General features: G+C 35.7%; 2 protein-coding genes across 2 annotated transcripts; both read right to left on the bottom strand.

Moving 5' to 3' along the window:
• Nucleotides 1–672: 672 nt before the first annotated feature.
• LOC127845472 (glycoprotein-N-acetylgalactosamine 3-beta-galactosyltransferase 1-like) lies at nt 673–14,283 on the bottom strand. The gene is made up of 4 exons (XM_052376401.1): nt 14,162–14,283; nt 10,048–10,278; nt 5,620–6,275; nt 673–3,259 (listed from the first exon to the last, which is right to left on the bottom strand). Exons 1-4 carry the CDS (start codon nt 14,181–14,183, stop codon nt 3,113–3,115), a joined length of 1,056 nt encoding a protein of 351 aa, XP_052232361.1. The 5' UTR covers nt 14,184–14,283; the 3' UTR covers nt 673–3,112.
• A 2,510-nt stretch (nt 14,284–16,793) lies between these two features.
• LOC127846256 (glutamate receptor ionotropic, kainate 2-like) lies at nt 16,794–23,411 on the bottom strand. Its single transcript, XM_052377425.1, is given in 9 exon segments — nt 16,794–16,850; nt 19,010–19,106; nt 19,108–19,134; nt 19,221–19,371; nt 19,374–19,519; nt 19,627–19,854; nt 22,025–22,258; nt 22,513–22,570; nt 23,243–23,411. Coding segments are annotated over 9 exon segments (1,167 nt in total).
• Nucleotides 23,412–24,211: the final 800 nt, after the last annotated feature.

The raw sequence follows: 24,211 nt of genomic DNA, 5'->3' as shown, positions 1-24,211 counted from the left end.
ACTATCAAATCGCAGAAAGAGTCCGAAGATACAACATTTCAAGTATCAATGGAATTTTGGTTTAAACAATAATACATAACCATAAATGGAAAACGGACAACCGCTTTGTTACAGCTACTGCAACTTAATACATGACTATTGATTGAATTTGGTGTATACGTCGTGCTCGATTAAGTTTGCAAAGACGGTTTGCAAGTTAAATGAAAACACAAACGCATTTTCACGTGTACTTATTTTTTTAAGACCTGTATAATCCGATATGGAAAGCATTTAGTAGTATAGCTGATTGGCAGGGCGGTGTTGCCAAGCCATACGTAAAGGCTCTTAAAACGATATCGGCATATCGCCTGATCGGGAATGTGAAATGTGTGTACAGGTTCTGAGCAAGGTCGTTATGGAGGAACGTGAAGAAAATTAAATTATACACGAGATGTTAAACCTATGACATGAAGACATTTTTGTATTTTGCCGACTCAGGTATTGGTGTTCAGTCGTATGTAATATGGAGTGGGGGTTCTTCCTTGGTCCGATTTCGGCCCATGGTCAAATCGGCACAAGAAGTCGCTCCTTTTTACCTCGCTTTACAAGGGTGTTATAGATGCATAAGTGTGTTTTTTTCAGATTGGATTAAACAGTCCGAAATAACATAATTAAGAAAGTCGAAGCACTAAACTAGCAGAACATTTAATTTCATGATGCATGCAAGCTAATTGCAACAACAAAAAATTGTAAACCGACAATTTCAAATCTTTGTTTAAGTGGTTATGGACAGTGATCCTTACTGACACAATGTTCTATTACTTGAACATAATTTATTTATTGCTAAACGCCAAGAAAGTGGTAGAATATAAGTGGATAACATAAGAGTTTGATTACATTTTGTGTCTGCTAAAATTGTCCGAGTGGTTACGGAAATTACCAATCGTTCATATATATTGACAGCCATAGGCCAAAGGACAGAATAGCTATCATATTTCAAGTGTAACGGTCTTGAAGTTGTCACTCTATCAAACACGAAGCAAAATCATACATTATCAACTAGTTAAAGTAAGTTACTTTAAAATCTTTGGGTAAAGTCATTTTGTTTTTCGGAAAACCGCGACATTCCGTTTTTCGGAAACCGACGATCGTTTTTTTCCGTAACCACGCGGCAAATATCACCAGACAAGTTTTTGTCAAATGTCTTATGTTTTCGCAAAGGTTTTACCACTTTCTTGTTGTATATCAATAAGAAAATGACTAAAGTTATTTCACCTTGAGGTTCGTCAGGTACTCTTTATTTAGCGCATTAAATATGAAAAAAAAACGTATTTTAGTTTATACTTTTTTGATAGTTTCATAAATTCATATAGCTTTGAACACCAACTAATGTTGGAAATCATGACACATATCTAATACATCTTCAGTTATTACTTTTTATTTAAAGATAAATATGACATAATTTTTAGTAAACAATATGTTAATTGTATATATAGTTAGAAAAAATAGCCTTAGGTAAAAGTTTAGCTAAATGTTATTCACATGTAAAATACAATGCCAATAATTGTCAAAATATTCACTTTTAATTAGTATGTTGCTCTTTATAAGCATATTGCAATACAAATTTATAAAATAAAATACAAAATTTATATGTTTTCATAGAAATATAATGACATAACAGATTGATAGAAAAATATTAATTAATCACAGGATTGCTAGAGTGCCTTCCTAGAATTGTCATTTTACTAAGGAAGTAACTGATATGTCAATTACTTTGCCTTTATTCTGTTGTTAATATATTAGATGTCTAACTTTTTTTGAAAATGTTTTCATTCAGTTTAAAAAGTCAATGAGCACTTCAGTGGCTGACTATGCTTGAAAATAGGCTATGAACTTATTGAAATATTTCATTTTAACTTAAACATCATTATCTATCAATTTTCTTTTCAAACGTGGTATTAATATATATTAAATAAGATAGATTTTTAAGAATAAACCTCAGAATTATACATCTTTTGTAGAATGTATGCATTTTATTCAGTATTCTCAAAGTTCCAGTTTTTGTATAGAAAACCAATAACATTATTTTAAAGTTCGCAACCCCTTGTTTCGAAAAAAATCTTAAAAATATAATTGTCAGAGTTATTCATTAAAGCAAATATAAAATGCTTTCTTAAACCCTAAAAAGTATTCACGCAATCGTTTTTCATCAATAACGAATGTTTAAAAAATCGTTAGTTCATGATACATTAAGGACAGGAGGTCATAGCACATGGTATTTATAACAACACTGTTCTGCCACAGTTTAGCAAACAAAAAACGAATGCCGTGACTAGAACATGTTTAAATTGTTTTTATTCAAATATTTCGCCGATGCGATGCAAAGGTTCATTGTTCAAAAGCCAAAGAGATATGGCAGCGTCATTAGATTTGTTCATAATTATAAGATTACAGCAATTGAACTTCTTTTTCATAAAAAGAAAACTTTAGGCAAACTAAAGAAGTAATAGCATCAATATTTATGTTGAGGACAAGCTGTGATAGCATATAATATTTTTGTTTCTTGACCTTGTCGCTAGTAACAATAACAACGTATATTCATGTTCACTTATATAAAATGGTCGATACCGTGTTCAGATACATGGAAGTTAAACGTTGCGAACTATCGGATATGTTTGACTGTAAGTCGTCAATATGGTTGGCGCGATGCATTTTGGATTTCGAGTCATTGACTATGGACCGTTTATTTTAAAGTGTGGCATGACCAGATGGTTCATATTTTTTTCGCTATGTTTATGTTTTACACGAATGAATATGTGATCTTGTTCTTAACATGTGTGATCTTATTATTCACAAACCATAGTGAAATTATTCCAATTTCTGTTTATCTTGCGATCGCTCTGTGTGTTTGATATGCAATACCGGCATAGTGTGTGTTTATCCACATGCACATATTCCCAATGCCTTTCAACTCGATTTCTTTCCATCTTAACATAGCATAGGATATTTTTTTTATATATGAAATGAATAGTTCTTTATTAACAATTGTTTGCAAAATATAATTTTTGTAAAAACTTATCTTACGCTACATAAAATAGTTAATATTGTTTAAATACAAATTTTCCATTTAACTCTAGCTGCCCCAGTCCTGGTTCAACTCCTGTTTACCCGACTTTAGACCGTACGGTCTCAAATGGTAGATGTAGAACTCCAGGGCGTTCATTTTTTCCGGCGTCACGTAATGGAAGGAAATAGTATAGTCGCTGATGCTATCTCGACCCTAAAAACATAATTAAAATAAATAACAAGATAATAATATATATGCTTCAGAACACTGATTCAATTACTATACAATTTCTGACAAAATGGCAATTGAATATGATCTGAATTTCACAGCTTCGAGTGGCAAATTAACCAAGTTACATATATTGATTTGAATGTTTTAAAATAACAAATATAATTTAAAGGACCATAACTTTGTAGTTCATCATATGATTTTTGTTGTGCGAACTTTGTCGAAGTCAAGCAGAAAGGAATTTCATGTGTCCATCGTCTTTTGAATGATTTACACTATAAGGTGTCTCGGATGAAGAGAACACTATCCTCTACATTGAACATTGTAAATGAAAAATATCGTTTCATGTACGATCTCACAAAATTATTTTTCACATTAAGACATGTCAATGCTCTCATTCTATCGCTTTATACCAACACAGATACACAAACAACCAAATGTGCAATAAAAATATGCAATCCTTACAACGATCTCTCCTAAACAATATATAGCCAGAGCTGAATACCTCATTTTTATAAACAAAACTATGCAACTTCCAAGACGATATGCGGTATAGATACGCTCATTTGATGGTGATGGTCACAATATAATTTTGCATGTAATAATCAATGACAACATTTTAAAATAAACAATTTCGTACTATGTAAGTTCAAGAAATTACTTTGCTGTTAAGTAAATAGTGTACATCAATAAGTTGATCCTTAGGCGTTGTCCCAAAGTTTTTACCCCAAGGAGAGGGCATGATTAAAAATGTTTTGTAGAGGACCGCGATACACTGCTACTTACCGAATAATACCTATCTGAGGATGGGCGTTTTTAGGGTTATTTTACCAAGAATCATCATAACAAACTATTTTAAAAACAGTGCACAATTTAAAAGATTTCTGTTAAATCCTTAAACTATACATCTATTCATTATATATTATAAAAAAAATACACTAAGTGTACTTTTTCGGTTAAAATACAAAACAAAAAACGCAGGCTATCAGCCGGTCAACATATGTTGAGATGCTTTGAGTCACACAAGCGGTGAAACATTTTTAATGATGTATATTCCTGTTCCGATTGTCCACCTTCTCGTTAATACACTCGCATTCTCTTCAACGAACGTGAGTGATAATAGCCTTACACAAAAATTAATATAACAAAAGATTGCCAAGCAATATGGTCCCCTACCGGCTCCACCATTGTCAGAAATTCCACCATTGTCAGATTTTTTTTATTTGTTGCCATAGCAACCAGAATTTTTTACGTAGGAACAAAATGAAATGACGTGCATAATGTCCATATTGCCATCTATCCATGTTTCAAGTTTCATGAAAAATATGAAGAACTTTTAAAGTTATCGCAGGATCCAGAAAACCACCAGTTTCAGCAGTATTTCTAGTCTATTTGTTGCCATAGCAACAAGAATTTTTGACGTAGAAACAACATGAAACGACGTGCATAATGTCCATATTGCCATCTATCCATGTTTGAAGTTTCATGAAAAAATATTAAGAACTTTTAAAGTTATCGCAGGATCCAGAAAAGTGTGACGGACAGACTGACAGACAGACTGATTGACGGAGCGCAAACCATAAGTCCCGCCAATAATGTACTTGTTTTAAAGTGATATTATGGACATTTAACAGTTTATAGGTGTCTATCGCAACCGTTGTTAATTTTTGGTGTTTTCACTTCATATACACTTATAAGTGTTAATGCAGCATCAACATACTAAAACCATATCCCGGAAAGATAAAAATAATGCATTTAAACCGTTCTTTCGTTTGACAACTGAACATGCATGTACGATGTGAACCTAAATTTAGTTTTAGTGCAGATTCGTTCATACGACACAAAGACACAATTTTGTTTTACGGATCATTTCGGCTTAGAGGACTGGGTGAGTTACGTAAGAATATCAAATCTAAAATATATTTTTATAAACAACTGGTAGCAAAATGAGTTGCAGATAATTGGTCAGTTACCACATTTTAATTAACTCTTTTGACATGTTAATTCTTTTCAGCTCAATTCAACAGTTAAAAAAGTCCATAATATCACTTTAAGGAAATGTTATTTGAAACAACCATCACATCCCTTTTACTGTCTGCATATTTCCTAAATGAACATCGCACGGAATGATGCATAACCTTAATCATTGAAAACAATCATAAACACTTCCTAAATATCGTCATGTGTGGCTATCAACTGGTCATGTAATTGTATTCATTATCGAGTTATCTTTTACAGGGCCTTTAATTAAAGGGCATATTTCTAGAAAACGTAAATCTACACGATTATGTGGTAACTTAGACAGGTCGAAAGATCTTTGATGAGCTTTTTTCATGGTACGTTACCTTTTTTGCCCCATTTGCGTCGTACTGGTAGTACCAGTCCGGATAACCGCCCATGAGATGGGTGTCGGGATCAAAGCAGTGGAATCTATTGCGCCCTAGTTTATCGGTAGAATTACCAACTTTTACGCCCAGAGTTTCCATACACTTCCCGAATTCCGCATCCTCCGCGCCGCCATCTTGCCTGCAGATGGTTTCGTCATTCCCTTTCGCGCCGAACCGGCGTAGTGCTTCTTTGCTCAGCACATAACCTGCTCCGCCGCTGAAATAACCCTGTTTAACAATCGTTTTAAAATGGTGGCCAAAGAAAATTGGCTCGTTGGAATTTTGACCGGACAAGAAATATCTCAGATTTTCAAGAATAACGTACGTATCGTCGTCAGCCTTCATAAACCAATCGGCGTCGTCGATATGATGCTCGTATATGTATTTAAAAGCTTTAATAGTTTTTCCCGTGAGATGATCGCGCCCTTCCGGCAATTCAATGCCGATAGTAGGAAACGTCTCGTTGGTCACCGAGCTGATGAAGAGAAGCTTGTTACAACGCCTCGCCCACGTTCGGCGCACGGCCGTTGCTCTGGAGTCAAGATTTTTGGGGCTGGTCATGATCCAACACAGCACGCGTACCTCACTTTCCAGTCGTCGCGCTTCATCGTCCTCTGTAATACCAGCAAAGTGTGTGTTCATCATCATCATCATCATCATCATCATCATCATCATCATCATCATCATCATCATCATCATCATCATCATCATCATCATCGTCATCGTCATCTTTATCGTCATCGTCATCGTTATCATCATCATCATCATCATCATCATCATCATCATCATCATCATCATCATCATCATACTCATAATCATCATCATCATCATCATCATCATCATCATCATCATCATCATCATCATCATCATCATCATCATCATCATCATAATCATCATTATGATATTAAGTATGAGGATAAAAATAATATTGCTAATGGTGATGATGATTACATTGATGATTGTGGTTGTGGTGGTTTAAATGATGGTTTCGAAAATGGAATGCATGATGATTGTGTAAATGAATATCCTCAGACATGTCGAAGTGAAGTTGTACCAAACATTTCAAAGTGTGTACCGTTTACACATCAGGTGTTCTAAAACAACGCTTTTGTCGATCAAAAAGTACTTTGGCGCTGAGCTACAACTATGCTTTACCGCATGTTGATGGCACTGCAACAAATAGACCAAAAAGCGAACGCACTTTATTTTTCTATGACACCTCAGCTGAATTGACAACAAGATGCGTTTGTGAAATACAATGTCCCCCTATATGACGTTCGACCTTGAAGGATGACATTGACCTTGACCCTTCACCACTCAAAATGTGCAGCTCCATGAGATACGCATGCATTTCAAATATAAAATTGCTAGCTTCAATATTGCAGAAGTGACATTACATGAGCAATTTTGACCCATATATTTGACCTTGAAGGATGACTTTGACCTTGACCTTTCACCACTCAAAATTTGCAGCTCCATGAGATACACATGCATGCCAAATATCAAGTTGCTATCTTCAATATTGCAAAAGTATTCATAAAATAAGCGATTGGGCCACATATATTTGACCTCTGACCTTGAAGAATGACCTTGACCTTGACCTTTCACCACTCAAATTGTGCAGCTCCATGATATACACACGCATGCCAAATATCAAGTTGCTATCTTCAATATTTCAAAAGTATTCATAAAATAAGCGATTTGGGCCACATATATTTGACCTCTGACCTTGGAGGATGACCTTGACCTTGACCTTTCACCACTCAAAATGTGCAGCTCCATGCGATACACATGCATGCTAAATATCAAGTTGCTATCTTAAATATTGCAAAAGTATTTATACAATGAGCGATTTTGGCCACATATATTTGATCTCTGACCTTGAAGGATGACCTTGACCTTTCACCACTCAAAATGTGCAGCTCCATGAGATACACATGCATGCCAAATATCAAGTTGCTATATTCAATATAGCAAAAGTTATTGTAAAATGTTAAAGTTGGCGCAAACAGACCAACCAACCAACAGACAGGGCAAAAACAATATGTCCCCTAATACTAAAGTGGGGGACATAAAAAACGTGCGGCACTAGAGTGATTTAAACAGGGAGATTGTTCGAATATTATTCCAAAATGACGACACCTTTAATGAAGCAATATCAACAATAGCTTACACAAACTAATGTAAGACGTGCATTCATGATAATAAATTATACATTATCAAAAGTTTATACAAATCTATCATACATACAATTAAACAAGATTATTGCATGCATATATTGCAATACATACGGAATATTACGCTAGTCAATTGTTCCAAGAGTTTGTATCCCTCGAGTGGCTTGTGTGATGACGTATCACATAAAGGCGGAGCCTCGAGTGTGATACGAAATAGCACAAGCCACGAGAGTGATACAAACTCTTGGAACAATTGACTAGCGTAATACTCCTTTTATTATATACAACAACTAACGAAAACAGTTAACAATTGTAATTTTACTTTAACAAAACTGACAAAACAATGACTAAAACGGTACGCCATAATTTATTTAAGACGCGTATGAATACAGTTTATGTAAATTAACGTGTAAACATTCGAACCGGGAAAACACAGGTTTCCGACACGCTTACCTTAATGCAATCGTTAATCCAATGTTTATAACAATTAAGTTAACAACTTTAATCCGATGTTTATAACAAAAACGTTGAAACAATATGCAATTCCACTTCTATCTTCCATGTCTTTATCGAAACTTAGTTTAAACCACACTATTTTATTGTATTCTTATACATTTATGCATGATAAACACACACTCCAAAATACGTTTTGAATTCGTTCGATATTTTTAACAAATAGTTTACTGTTAAAAAACACCACGTCCGACAGGTCCTTAAATTCCATAGAGTTTAGATAAAAATATTGTGTTTCGTCGCAGAAATGACATCGCACGATGTACTACCTAATATATTTCGTTATATAAAATATTTCTATTTTCGGTGCGCGTAATGTGACGTCATTAAATGGGTCGAAGTAGTCCGGCTAGTATGGTAATACGGAATTGGAAACAGCGAGTAGCGTAATACGGGATTTTTTATTTGAACGATTGAAACAACCTGTATTTTGTTAAAAGCATTAAACAGGTATATAATACATGTCGATATATTGCTTATATTTTATAATGTTAACCCATGAATGTGTCAGTATGAAACGGACGCCCCACAGGTCGTTTTTATCTAAAAACTCCTCTTATGCCAGAACTGAACTACGATAAAATCATACTATAGTTAATACGCTGGTTGCTAGGTTTGAACAGTGTTAGCGCATAGAAGCAATTCCTATTTCGGCGTAGCTGTCTACCCCATCTTTTCACCTTAGTCTGACCTTTGTAAGCGACCAATCAACTTGAATATATCAATTCCCGCCGGTAGGCCTGAACATTTTCGCAGTACAAAACGTGCAATCTACAAACAGATTTCACATTAACATTAATATGTTATTCCATCGACTTTCTATTTTTGGGGAGTATAGCGTTTGAAAAGGGATACTACGAACGTTGTGACTGCGTTTACAGAAGAACTATTTCTATCGGAAAAAGGAATCGTGAGGAGCTTTCATATTCACCGTCGATGAAAACATTGACCAGTCCATATATGCCATCAACATTTGCATTACTTAATTTCATATTTATATGTGCAGTAGTTATCAAAAATCACGTTGTTACAAAACCTAGCAGCGGAACTGCAACCCCAAGACACAAATTAACGATAGGCTGACCATCTTCCCCTAAATCATAACAAGGGACAAAATTGTCACAAAACCAGGTTTTCATTGTGAAAAAAAATCTGATAAAGGGAGAAAACTCAAACTGAACTTTTGAAACGAACAAACAAAATTAACCCCCTTTGTAAGTTTGTTTAAAAAAAATAATCTATTTTTAGTCGTGGCGACCTTGACATTGGAGATATTGACGTGATTCTTTCGTGCGACACACCGTACCATGATGGTGAACAAATGTGCCAAATGATTTTAAAATCTCACAATGAATGACATAGTTATGGCCAGGACAAGCTCATTTATGGCCATTTTTGACCTTTGAACTCAAAGTGTGACCTTGACCTTGGAGATATCGACGTAATTATTTCGCGCGACACACCGTCCAATGATGGTGAACAAATGTGCCAAATGATTTTAAAATCTGACAATGAACGACATAGTTATGGCCCGGACAAGCTTGTTCCGCCAGCCCGCCAGCCAGCCAGCCAGCCCGCCAGCCAGCCAGCCAGCCAGCCCGCCCGCATTTGCCAATCTAATAACCATTTTTTCCTTCGGAAAACCTGGTTAACAAAACAACAACAACTAAACACGTCAGTATCCACCGAAACGTACCATTCTTTAAATGCGCGTCCGTGAACTCGTCGAACCGCAGTAACGCCCTGATCGTCTCCAAGTGTGTCAAGAAGCTGCGCCACTCGGAACTCAACTGCGTCTCCTGGTTCCCGTTCTTCAGGGATCTCATAAGGGTTGGTCGGGGAGTAAGGTGACCGGTCATGTAGGAGATAGCGACGTAAGCGAAAATCAGCCCGAACATGAATCTAGTTTTGGTCCGTGTCATTTTCCCTGAAACGTTCGTTTTATGAAGAGGTACAAAGATTATTCATATCGCAAACTGTTTTACGTGTGAGCACTTTAGAATGTAGTGCTTATTAAATGGCATACACCGATCTTTAAAACGTTAACCAACTGGTTTTCACACAGGTACATTTGTAGAGATTTAAGCTATTCGTTTGTGAACGCCGTATACCTTTTAAAGATTGTTTTTACTTTTCCAAATATATTAAAACAATTTTCAATGAAATGGAATATGTATGACTGGTACAATATTAAAGTCATTTTTGACGATGCTTCAGCGAAGCAGCTCGTCTAAGTTATCATACCATGAAAACATTCTTCACAATGGCGACCTTTGTAAAAGGCCGAGCCAGTCCGATAAAGTTAGCTTAATTTTATCAATCGGCATACCTCGCTGATTATGATTGATAAAGGTAAAGGCAGCTTGGTTCCCGTCCTCTTCCAAATGTATCGAGAGATTCGGGACAGAAACCAGACACGAAACTGCCACGTTGCCCTTCAAACGCTGTGACGCTTGGAAAACCCCAAATGTAGTTATTTTTACATTTGATCGAGAATGTAACCCGCCTCCCAGTTTCGCTGAATGGGTCAAGTTCCCACCGGTACTACTTCCCCGTACCCCAAATTAATTTTCGTACCCAAAATTTGTCGTACTTAATTTGTTTTCGTACCCAAATTTTGTTCGTAACCAAATTTTGTTACGTACCCAAATTTGTCTTCATACCCATTTTGTTTTTTCGTACCAAATTTTTTTTCATACCCAAAGTTGTAATTGTACCCATTAGGTTTTTTGGCATCATATTTTCGTACCCAAAACTTTCGTACCCATTTTTTTTCGTAGCCAAAATTTTCGTTCCCACATACACAATATTGGTGATGTAGATAAACTTAAATTGATGCTTTTATATCCATCATCTTCTAAAGCATCGCCACACCAGAACTGTCAGTACTTTGATATCTCTTAAACAGTAAATGGCATGTTGAAGTAGTGCAATTATACTGTTTTCCTGTTGGTACATGCGTCGTCTATTTAATAATATCAAGTCAATTTATTTTAAACATTTATTGCATTTGTTCTAAGTACATCATATATCTATTTTAGCCTTCTTTAGAGATCGTTCTTATCACTTCCTTTAACAATGCCTTCGTGTCTTAGCCCTAATGAGTTCGATCATCTTAGCAATACCTATTCTGTGTGAGTTTTTGTGACCACCAGCTGTAATAATTTGTAAACCGACATTGGGATAGTTACCAGGTCAGAATAGTTCAGATCCGTTTCAAATAATCGTGGCCGTTTTGTTTTGAAGTTGTATTTTCCTTTAGCTTGAACGGACGGCTATGCATCTTTTCCTCTCGTCAATTGACGTCATCCCTATTATTTTCCATTAACATACGGTCCGGAAGAATTGTTTTACTAATTTAAGTAAGTTGCATCCAAGGCCCTTATTTGCCTTTAATAACGAAATGGCTTATTTAGTCATCATCTTTGAAGCAGTAATAATGCCTATAAATGTTCTTTGCAAACGATCGAATTTGCAAAGACGTCAGAATTTTGACAAGATGGTTTTCAATTCTGCTTTAAACAATTTATAACCGGTTAGGTTTTGTGTTTATACATTATGCAGGAAAGATTCCATCAGGCTTGATAACAATCAGTTACTGTCTTTGGCCTGTTTCGGTTGTAGACATTTATTTACACCATATTAAAGCTAGATCCTGAAATGCTTTATAGCATGATGTACTTAATACTGAATGCCACTGCATTGCTAGTTTTTTAAAATAAATCCATGAATAACTTTGAATGGAGGTAAGGATTGGTTTCTCGTATAACTCATAAACAATTCCATAACGAAATGTATTAAATATACAGGGAATAAATTCATTACTTTAAGGAAGTTGTTGTTTCCATTAAAACAAATCTACAGTTATTTTTTCTGATAAAATGTGGAATTATAAAGAGATCGCGTAGCTGCTTCATGACTTGCCTCACTCAATCGCTATGTTCTGCATTACATTGTTCGGATTAAATAACATACTTAATCGAATATGGTCTTCAAACCTTTTTTTTCATTTTCCCTTTGAAAACAACAACAACAACAACAACAACAACAACAACACAACAACAATTATAGTAATATTCTAACGGAACATCGCATGCGAATTAAACTGATAGTATACCTTATCTGAACAAACGGATATTTTACATTTTAAATAAAGAAGCAGGTTTAAATATGCATTTAATATTAATGCCGCAGCCAACGCCTTTGTCAATATCTTGTTAATTAGAGAAGTGTTAACATAGGTATATATACATTGAACGACTACGTGTGTATTAAAAAAAAACAGTCTAAAATACTATGGTTGTACAAAAGAAAACAATGCACTAATATGAACCAGTTCCATATAAGCTTTACTTTTCCCAAGCTGTTCATCATTCAAACAAACAGCTAAGGATACAATAATAACATACAACATTGAAAGGCTTGCACAATATATGTCGAAGTTACATGGATGTGTACTTGTTGCAAGCAAACCTTAACCTAATTTTCATCTTGCACGCAAGCCTCACCCGGATTGTTATAAGTCAAGACGGAAGAATAGTCCTGCAAAAAGGCTAATGGTTATTTGCGCGTGATTATTCTTGGAGACCATGAAGACATGGGTAACATTTACATATTTGTAGTAGATATTGATATAGTAGTTGCAATAATGCTTTAACCCGATTTTTAAGAAATAAAAGCGAAATTGATTGTGTATTCTATGCGTTTTAGATCGACTATTGACCGAATAGTTTGAGCTATTTCCCTCACCAAATTGTCGGCTTTTTGGCGGCATTTGCCTTACGCACTGGTTAAAATAAAGGTCAACAACCTTAGTACACCGTTTTTACTAAAAGTATTACTTGGAACTTCTCAAATGTATTTGGGTCCAGTGTGTGAGGCCACTGATCAAGTTCCATAACTCGAACTGTAATTCAGTAGACGTATCCCGCTTTTTAAATTACTCGTGAAGTTTGAGACTTGGAATTCGGTAATGATCGGTTGTTTGATCATTTTGAAAAATACCCATGTTCCGTATTACGAAAATTTGGTCTTGTAAGTTGTATTTTGACTAGCTCATATGGAATTTATTAAACCAGTCTCGTCTAGTTCAATGTAAACAACCACGAAACCATACAGAAAAATATCTCATTTAGGTTTCGTAAACAGACATTTCCAAATCTACTTACACACGCATAGTAACAATAAAATATACTGACTACAAACAATATGCGGCATGTTTAGGCTTTGTGTTCACAATGTCTTGCTATCTGGTTATAATTCCAGTTGAAGTACTATGAATTAGCACTAAATGCTTGAACCGAACATTCAAATCACACATTTGAACAAAACACGCGTAACAACACAAACAGGCAGGCAACCAAAAAATGCAAAATAACATTGAAAAAAGTGATGTGTTTGTGAAACACTATTCCCCCTCATATATTTGACCTTTTACCTTGAAGGATGACTTTGACGTTGACCTTTCACCACTCAAAATGTGCAGCTCTATGAGATACACATGCATGCCGAATATCAAAATGATATCTTCAATATTGCAAAAGTTATGACCAATGTTAAAGTTTTGGAGCAGACACACACATACAATGACAGACAGACAGGCTTAAAACAATAAACCCCCTCTTCTTCGAAGGGGAGCATAACAACTTCAATCAGAAAACACAAAAAGTAATGATAAGTTTGTATTCAATAACCAACTAGCTGTTTAAATTTCAAAAGTTAATAAGTTATTAGTACAAGCGGTTCAAGTAACTATATTAAAAAGGATTTCTACAGTTTAATAAATAATATGTATCAACAACATCATGTACCTGATTGCGGATGTAAATCCATACGAATGTAATGCTCAGATCTGCTACCTCTGATGTGTTTATAAACTTGATTGATAGTGAATTGTAGTTTTCACAAATCACGTGAAATACGTGAAATACGTTTTTACAGATTATATCGTGCAATTTGTTTTGGTTTTGAAGCAAACGTGCACAGTTTATGTTTTGTTTATTGTTTATTGATAAAGGCCTGTCAATTTATGTCGCTCGGATTACACCTAACCACATAATTATGTAATTACTCAATACATCATTCGTAAATTGTGTAAGAACGAAGTGCATCATTTTAATTAATATTCATCTGACATCGACTTCGTGTAAATAGGGAAAGCCTCCGCGTTGAAATAGTTAAATTCATAAGCCTTCCATTGGTCTTATTACAGTTTTGACCTGTATGTATTGTATTGAATTATTTAAATTGACTTAAATGTAAATATTAACCTACGTACGTTATTCTGGGCTAAACGCTACCTTTTACAAATCATGTTATGGCACACAAATTCAATTGTTTAATACAATTCGGTTGTCTGTCGTGTTGTTTTCTTTGTTTAATATGCATTGAATGACATTTTCACCATCAATTTTATGCTTGAATAAATTACAAACTAAGATATTGCATGATGTTTCCATTGTTATACTTTTGTTTCAAATTCTCTGGAAATGATTGTTCGTTTTGTTTTTCTCGATGGGCAGTCGACTGTTAATCTTATAGAGCTATGTGTGGATGTTTGTAAATCTGCAAGCTTTGTATTTCATCCCGTATAACAAAATAAAAACAACCAATGTTTCTTATCAGAAAGGAATTGAACAGTCAACGAAAAAAAGCACATTCTATGTTGCAGTATATTGTATTTCCTCTGACAGAATATAATCCATCTGAAATGTATACACCTAAAATTAATAGGCGATTATAAGGCTTTTTAATATGGGCACAACAAACGCCTTACGTTTGGATTATGTCCATAGTTAGAAGTCGCCAAGGATTCTACGTTGAACAGGATCGCCACCATATATGCAATCAATTGGTCAACAGTGCTACATGTCTTTGACGGGACATGGACACTTTGAAAGTAAAATAATACCGAGATCATTCGGTACACGTTGCACACAGAGTTTGAGATGTGATCGTTCTGTCACAGATTAATTTCCTCGACGTTGGGTGATCTTCAGGTCTGATTGTCGCGGTGGTCGGTAGCCAGAGTCAGTTGCAAACCTGTTCGACATTACACACACTTTACACTTCAAGTGAAACTGTACTTAACAAATATCGGTGCTAACAATAAATTGCTCGAAACATTAAAGCTATTGTGCATTGTGGAAGTTTCATAAAAATTAAGTTAAATTGCATATAGTTGATGTGATTTTCGAAATTTCGGATGACTGGTAAGAACTGTCTTAATAAGTATAGTATGCACATTGTAATGCTACTGATTTGAAAGAAAGTTAGTGCGGATACTTGTATGTTAAAAACTGTAATATCGTTCGTAGCTGCAGACTTGATATTTAAAATAAGGGCCTTAATTAGTTGTTAGCCCTTAAGATATGTTCATTTATTAAATTAATGTTATTATAATATCGTTAATATATAATTATGTAATAAAATCATTCAAATAAATATATATATTTATAGAGAGTAAAAATCCAGAGCGATTTAGTTTTTAAAATTGTTCATATGTTGATATATATAGTTACTGCATTTTTAAAGTCTTTCAATAAATAGCTTTCAATAAAAATCACAAGAAACCATAAAACAAAAATATCGGTTTTCGTATTAATCTGTAACGCATGATTTATTATAAAATTACTACAACTCTGCATAACTATTTTTGACACTTGTAAAGTCGAAAATTAAAGATTTATATATGATATGTTTTAGTGTTTATTGGTCCGATGACATTATTGGACCCTTCAAAAATAAGCAATTATAAGGCTCCGATCAAAACAAACCGTCGCGTCGGAACAAAACTGCACACCGTTTTGTCGGAAAATTTCTCTCCTTCTTCCTCTTCTCCCTTTTCTTCACCTGCTTGGTCTTTCCATTTCTCTGTCACTATCTCTTTCATTCTCGCTCTCTGCCTTGCTCTTACTGATTCTCCATTTCCCTGTCTTTATCTCCCTCACTCCCGCTCTCTGCCTCACTCTAACTGACTCTCCATTTATCTGTCTCTATCTCTCTCACTCTCACTCTCTGCCTCGCTCTTACTGACTCTCCAATATCTGTCTCTATCTCTCTCACTCTCGCTCTCTGCCTCACTCTAACTGACTCTCCATTTCTCTGTCTCTATGTCTCTCACTTTCGCTCTCTGCCTCACTCTAACTGACTCTCCATTTCCCTGTCTCTATCTCTTTCACTCTCGCTCTCTTTCCTTGTCTCTATCCCTCTCACTCCCGCTCTCTGCCTCACTCTAACTGACTCTCCATTTCTCTGTCTCTATCTCTCTCACTTTCGCTCTCTGCCTCACTCTAGCTGACTCTCCATTTCTCTGTTTCTATCTCTCTCACCTTCGCTCTCTGCCTCGCTCTTACTGACTCTCCATTTCTCTGTCTATATCTCTCTCACGTTCGCTCTATGCCTAGCTCTTACTGACTCTCCATTGCTCTGTAGCTATCTATCTCATTCTCGCTCTCTGCCTCCCTTCACTGCCACTCTCACTCTCGCTATTGTAAAACTCTAAACACAGCAGATTGCAGAGGTTGGACGAGACAATACAAGACAAGACAATTTATTTCTTAATTAAAGGCCACCTGCCCAAAATACAATATACAGACATGTTGCGTTATACATGCATCGGTTGTGAATAGTTTTATATTTATACTTTTCGCATTTAGTAATATATAACGAATGCAAATTTCTTCAATGTCATATCATTTTTCGTTTTCATCAGATTAATAAAATCAATTTCTTCTCTGTTTCCACTAAACAAAATCAAAGTTCTGACAGTACTGGTGTGACGATGCTTATGAAAAGGATTGATATAAAAGCATCTATTTAAGTTTATCTACATCACCACAATTGTGTGAGTACGAAAATTTTCGGTAGGAAAATATTGGGTACGAAAATTTTGGATACAAAAATTATGCCAAAAAATGCCTACGAGAAAAGATTTGGATACGAAACAAAATTGGGTAAGAAAAAAAATTGGGTACGAAAAAATATTTGGTACGAGCAAAAATTCAGGAACGAAAAAAAATTGGGTACGGAAAAAATTTGGTGCGAAAAATGTAGGGTACGAAAAAAATTGGGGGTTCGGGGAAGTAGTACCCGTGGGGTGCATGATCCATTCCACGAAACCCGGTAAGGCGGGTAACATTCTCGATCAAATATAACAAGAAATATCTTTAAAAAGATAATCGACGTGTATTTTCTGTACCACTTATCTTTGAAAACGTTCTGTTACAGTAAAACGTTTGTGGGTAATAACATTACGTTTCAGCATATAAATTCAAAACTTGACATGCTCTTTAATTACACCATGCTCTTTAATTTCACATGTATATCATACCAAACTTTATATTTCGTTGTTTCCTTTCCTAAGTTAATGATGCTATGTGTACGGACGTGATTTCACATGCCCATGTGCATGAAATATATCTTTTGATTATTGTTTTCTCTAATTCAATAAGCTTAGACATGTTCGTTCGTTAAGTATAGAATAATTTCATGATGATTTCCAAAAGGAGGTATGAGCACATAGTCGTAAGAGCACTTGAATACGTGAGTTCGCCCATGAACACATGGTAAGGTTAACTAAATCTCCGCGATATGACCTATTATGTGTTTATAACAGCAAACAATACCCAACATACGAATGAATTATTAAACATAGTATGTGCACTTATGTGGCTCTGTAATTTCTGTTTGAAAAGTTTATAAAATATGCAAAATGAGAAAGCACGCATAAGTGCGAGTTTCACAGATTTATTACTGTTATTATATTGTTTATATACCATAGTCGCTACAACGTTTACAAATGGCAGGTTCGAAATAATTCGTTTTCTTTACACTCATGATCGCGTTGAAAGTTAATAATACACGTTTTAATTCGCAATTTATTTGCTGAATCTCGACAAATGCCAAATACAATACAGAAATTGCATAGTTGTTTCATTGATATATAAACATGTAATAGATTGGATATAGCTGATTTAAAATTAACGTTTTCAAACTATTATTACATCTTTTTCCCAGAATATGCTGTCCTATTTATAGCTGAGCTTCCTATACCTTTATGAATGATAAACAGCGAGGTATGCCGATTAGAAAAATCGAGCTATCTCAATCGGACTGGCTCGGTCTTTTACATAGGTCTCCATTGTGAAGAATTTTTTCATGGTATGATAACTTAGACGATGCTTCGCAGCATCGTCAAAAAGAGTGCATGTTACGTTCCTCGTGACATTTAGAACAAATACATAAAATTCGTAATCACAAGTAGTTTGTGCATTAAGACAATGTGTTCAATTTCTAATATCATGTTCTTTAACAAGATGTCGTCAAGTTTCCAAGCTTTTTCTATGGTAGAATGTTATTTAAAGCGAAAGATATTTTTTTTGTGCAAGCCATGATTTGTACAGTCTATATGTTTCCCATCAAAATGAGTCAAATAAACTAATTAACGGACGATTCACACGATCAAATACATTTTGGATACGTCGAGTCCTCTCAAACGCATTGAAGGGCTTAGTTTTCGATAACTTACTTTCTGAATATAATGAACATTTGCAGTATGCAGTTATGAAGTGTTGTCAACATTAAATTACGTTAACCATCTTTTTGGATTGCTGCTTGCGGATGAATGTCCAAACAACAATGCATAATTCATAGAAAACTGCAAGAACAGTGAAGCCAATAAGAACAATAAATACACCGAACATATTTGATATATTAAGTTCGGAAGCCGTTGACTTTTGTCTTAGTTGCCTCGGTCGAACAATTGGATTCTGCAGACCACCACCTAGAATAGCAATGTTTATAATAATTGTTAAAATGTAATATTGTCTACTTTATTCAATAACCTATCGCTTATATTTGTTTTCATACTTCTTCCGAAGCGAATCCAGAATTCGATGTTCTTTGAGCTTCAGTAAAGCAAGGTTGATGTCGCCGAGATAGGGGGCACCCTTTGGAAATCCCATTCCAAAATGCTTTACACCGAAGTTTTGTTGGATTGACTCCAGTTTACAGTGTTTTGCGCATTATAGTCATTAATCACACCGTCGTCTAGGTAGGCATAATTATCCTTCTCCAGCACAAAGCTGACCCCAACCGTTCTTTCAGACAGAATAGACACATCCTCGTTAAGTTTCATAAAAGCCCACATTCTCTCGTAAGGGTCGTCTCTAAAATGAAGTTTGTACAGTTAAGTCGGTAAACATACAGTCATACACTTAATATCAATGTATACGGAAATCCAGAGTTTTAATATGAATGTAATAACACACCAAACCTTGAATTTTCGAAGAACTGCATAAGATCACTATTGTTCAAAACTCCATACATGACCTTCGTCTGCCGTGCAAGATGGTCTACTGACTTAATACGATCGTCTATTTGCTGTAATGTGAGGAACGCCGCCAGATTAGCTGTATTAGCAGCATTGATCACCAATGTGCAAAACCAGAAAAGGCAACTATTGTGCGCATGCTTGTGGTTTGCGGGGCGTACTCTGAGCTTCCTGCCAATTTAAATAAAAATATGTACATATCTGTAGGTCCTTCGCATTTAACACAACGACAAATTCATATTACAGTAATCAAAGAATATAGCGATGTCAAAATAATAGATTTGTTTTTAAATTTATTGATGCACGATTTTGAGAAAGAATTTGCGGAAGTATAAATTCACAATGCTCTCATTCTATCGCTTTATACCAACACAGATACACAAACAACCAAATGTGCAATAAAAATATGCAATCCTTACAACGATCTCTCCTAAACAATATATAGCCAGAGCTGAATACCTCATTTTTATAAACAAAACTATGCAACTTCCAAGACAATATGCGGTATAGTCACGCTCATTTGATGGTGATGGTCACTATATCATTTTGCATGTAATTATCAATGATAACATTTTAAAATTAACAATGTCGTACAATGTATATTCAAAAAATTAATTTGCTATTAAGTAAATAGTGTACATCAATAAGTTGATTCTTAGGCGTTGTCCCAAAGTTTTTACCCCAAGGAGAGGGCATGATTAAAAAATGTTTAGTAGAGGACCTCGATACACTGCTACTTACCGAATAATACATATGTGAGGATGGGCGTTTCTTAGGGTTATTTTACCAAGAATCATCATAACAAACTATTTTATAAACATTGTGACGATTGCACAATTTAAAAGATTTCTGTTAAATCCTTAAATTATATATCTATTCATTATATATTATAAAAAAATACACTAAGTGTACTTTTTCGGTTAAAATACAAAACAAAAAACGCAGGATATCAGCCGGTCAACATATGTTGAGATGCTTTGAGTCACACACGCAGTGAAACATTTTGAATGATGTATATTCCTGTTCCGATTGTTCACCTTCTCGTTAATACACTCGCATTCTCTTCAACGAACGTGAGTGATAATAGCCTTACACAAAAATTAATATAACAAGAGCTTGCCAAGCAATATGGTCCCCTACCGGCTCCACCATTGTCAGAAATTCCAACATTGTCAGATTTTTTTATATGTTGCCATAGTAACCATAATTGTTTACGTAGGAACAAAATGAAATGACGTGCATAATGTCCATATTGCCATCAATCCATGTTTCAAGTTTCATGAAAAAATATAAAGAACTTTTAAAGTTATCGCAGGATCCAGAAAACTACCATTTTCAGCATTATTTCTAGTCTATTTGTTGCCATAGCAACAAGAATTTTTGACGTAGGAAAAACATGAAATGACGTGCATAATGTCCATATTGCCATCTATCTATGTTTGAAGTTTCATGAAAACATATTAAGAACTTTTAAAGTTATCGCAGGATCCAGAAAAGTGTGACGGACAGACTGACAGACAGACTGACTGACGGAGCGCAAACCATAAGTCCCGACAATAATGTACTTGTTTAAAAGTGATATTATGGACATCTAACAGTTTATAGGTGTCTATCGCAACCGTTGTTAATTTGTGGTGTTTTCACTTCATATACACTTATAAGTGTTAATGCAACATCAACATACTAAAACCATATCCCGAAAAGATAAAAATAATGCATTTGAATATCAACCGTTCTTTCGTTTGACAACTGATCATGCATGTACGATGTGAACCTAAATTTAGTTTTAGTGCAGATTCGTTCATACGACACAAAGACACAATTTTGTTTTACGGATCATTTCGGCTTAGAGGACTGGGTGAGTCACGTAAGAATATCCAATATATAATTTATTTTTATAAACAACTGGTAGCAAGATGTGTTGCAGATAATTGGTCAGTAACCATATTTTAATTAACTCTTTTCACATGTTAATTCTTTTTAGCTCAATTCAACAGTTAAAAAAAGTCCAAACTATCACTTTAAGGAAATATTTTTTAGAACAACCATCACATCCCTTTTACTGTCTGCATATTTCCTAAATGAACATCGCATGGAATGATGCATAACCTTAATCATTGAAAACAATCATAAACACTTCCTAAATATCGTCATGTGTGGCTATCAATTGGTCATGTAATTGTATTCATTATCGAGTTATCTTTTACAGGGCCTTTAATTAAAGGACATATTTCTAGTAAACGTAAATCTACACGATTATGTGGTAACTAAGACAGGTCGAAAGATCTTTGATGATCTATTTTCATGGTACGTTACCTTTTTTGCCCCATTTGCGTCGTACTGGTAGTACCAGTCCGAATAACCGCCCATGAGATGGGTGTCGGGATCAAAGCAGTGGAATCTATTGCGCCCTAGTTTATTGGTAGAATTACCAACTTTTACGCCCAGAGTTTCCATACACTTCCCGAATTCCGCATCCTCCGCGCCGCCATCTTGCCTGCAGATTGTTTCGTCATTCCCTTTCGCGCCAATCCGGCGTAGTGTTTCTTTGCTCAGCACATAACCTGCTCCGCCGCTGAAATGCCCCTGTTTAACAATCGTTTTAACATGTTGGCCAAAGAAAATTGGCTCGTTGGAATTTTGACCGGACAAGAAATATCTCAGATTTTCAAGAATAACGTACGTATCGTCGTCAGCCTTCATAAACCAATCGGCGTCGTCGATATGGTGCTCGTATATGTATTTAAAAGCTTTAATAGTTTTTTCCGTGAGATGATCGCGCCCTTCCGGCAATTCAAATCCGATAGTAGGAAACGTCTCGTTGGTCACCGAGCTGAAGAGAAGCTTGTTACAACGCCTCGCCCACGTTCGACGCACGGCCGTTGCTCTGGAGTCAAGATTTTTGGGGCTGGTCATGTGTCAGTATGAAACGGACGCCCCACAGGTCGTTTTTATCTAAAATCTCCTCTTATGCCCGATCTGAACTACGATAAAATCATACTATAGTTAATACGCTGGTTGCTAGGTTTGAACAGTGTTAGCGCAAAGAAGCAATTCCTATTTTGGCATAGCTGTCTACCCCAGCTTTTCACCTTAGCCTGACCTTTGTAAGCGACCAATCAACTTGAATATATCTATTCCCGCCGGTAGGCCTGAACATTTTCACAGTACAAAACGTGCAATCTACAAACAGATTTCACATCAACATTAATAGGTTATTCCATCGACTTTCTATTTTTGGGGAGTAAAGCGTATGAAAAGGTATACTACGAACGTTGTGACTGCGTTTACAGAAGAACTATTTCTATCGGAAAAAGGAATCGTGAGGAGCTTTCATATTCACCGTCGATGAAAACAATGACAGTCCATATATGCCATCAACATTTGCATTACTTAATTTCATATTTATATGTGCAGTAGTTATCAAAAATCACGTGGTTACAAAACCTAGCTGCGGAACTGCAACCCCAAGACACAAATTAACGATAGGCGGACCATCTTCCCCTAAATCATAACAAAACAACAACAACTAAACACGTGAGTATCCACCGAAACGTACCGTTCTTTAAATGCGCGTCCGTTAACTCGTCGGACCGCAGTAACGCCCTGATAATCTCCAAGTACTCGTGTGTCAGGAAGCTGCGCAACTCGGAACTCAACTGCGTCTCCTGGTTCCCGTTCTTCAGGGATCTCATAAGGGTTGGTCGGGGAGTAAGGTGACCGGTCATGTAGGAGATAGCGACGTTAGCGAAAATCAGCCCGAAAGAAATGCCGAACATGAATCTAGTTTTGGTCCGTGTCATTTTCCCTGAAACGTTCGTTTTATGAAGAGGTACAGAGATTATTCAAATCGCAAACGGTGTTCGTGTTAGCACTTTAGAATGTAGTGCTCATTAAATGGCATACACCGATCTTTAAAACGTTAACCAACTGGTTTTCACACAGGTACATTTGTAGAGATTTAAGCTATTCGTTTGTGAACACCGTATACCTTTTAAAGATTGTTTTTACTTTTCCAAATATATTTAAGCAATTTTCAATGAAATGGAATATGTATGACTGGTACAATATTAAAGTCATTTTTGACGATGCTTCAGCGAAGCAGCTCGTCTAAGTTATCATACCATGAAAACATTCTTCACAATGGCGACCTTTGTAAAAGGCCGAGCCAGTCCGATAAAGATAGCTTAATTTTCTCAATCGGCATACCTCGCTGATGATGATTGATAAAGGTAAAGGCAGCTTGGTTCCCGTCCTCTTTCAAATGTATCGAGAGATTCGGGACAGAAACCAGACACGAAACTGCCACGTGGCCCTTCAAACGCTGTGACGCTTAGAAAACCCAAAATGTAGTTATTTTTACATTTAATCGAGAATGTAACCCGCCTCGCAGTTTCACTGAATGGGTCAAGTTCCCACCGGTACTACTTCCCCGTACCCCAAATTTATTTTCGTACCCAAAATTTGTCGTACCCAATTTGTTTTCGTACCCAAATTTTGTTCGTAACCAAATTTTGTTACGTACCCA

Source organism: Dreissena polymorpha, chromosome 9 (assembly GCF_020536995.1).
Source record: "Dreissena polymorpha isolate Duluth1 chromosome 9, UMN_Dpol_1.0, whole genome shotgun sequence".
NCBI classification, from domain to species: Eukaryota; Metazoa; Mollusca; class Bivalvia; order Myida; family Dreissenidae; genus Dreissena; species Dreissena polymorpha.
This window is presented reverse-complemented; position numbering and strand designations above follow the sequence as displayed.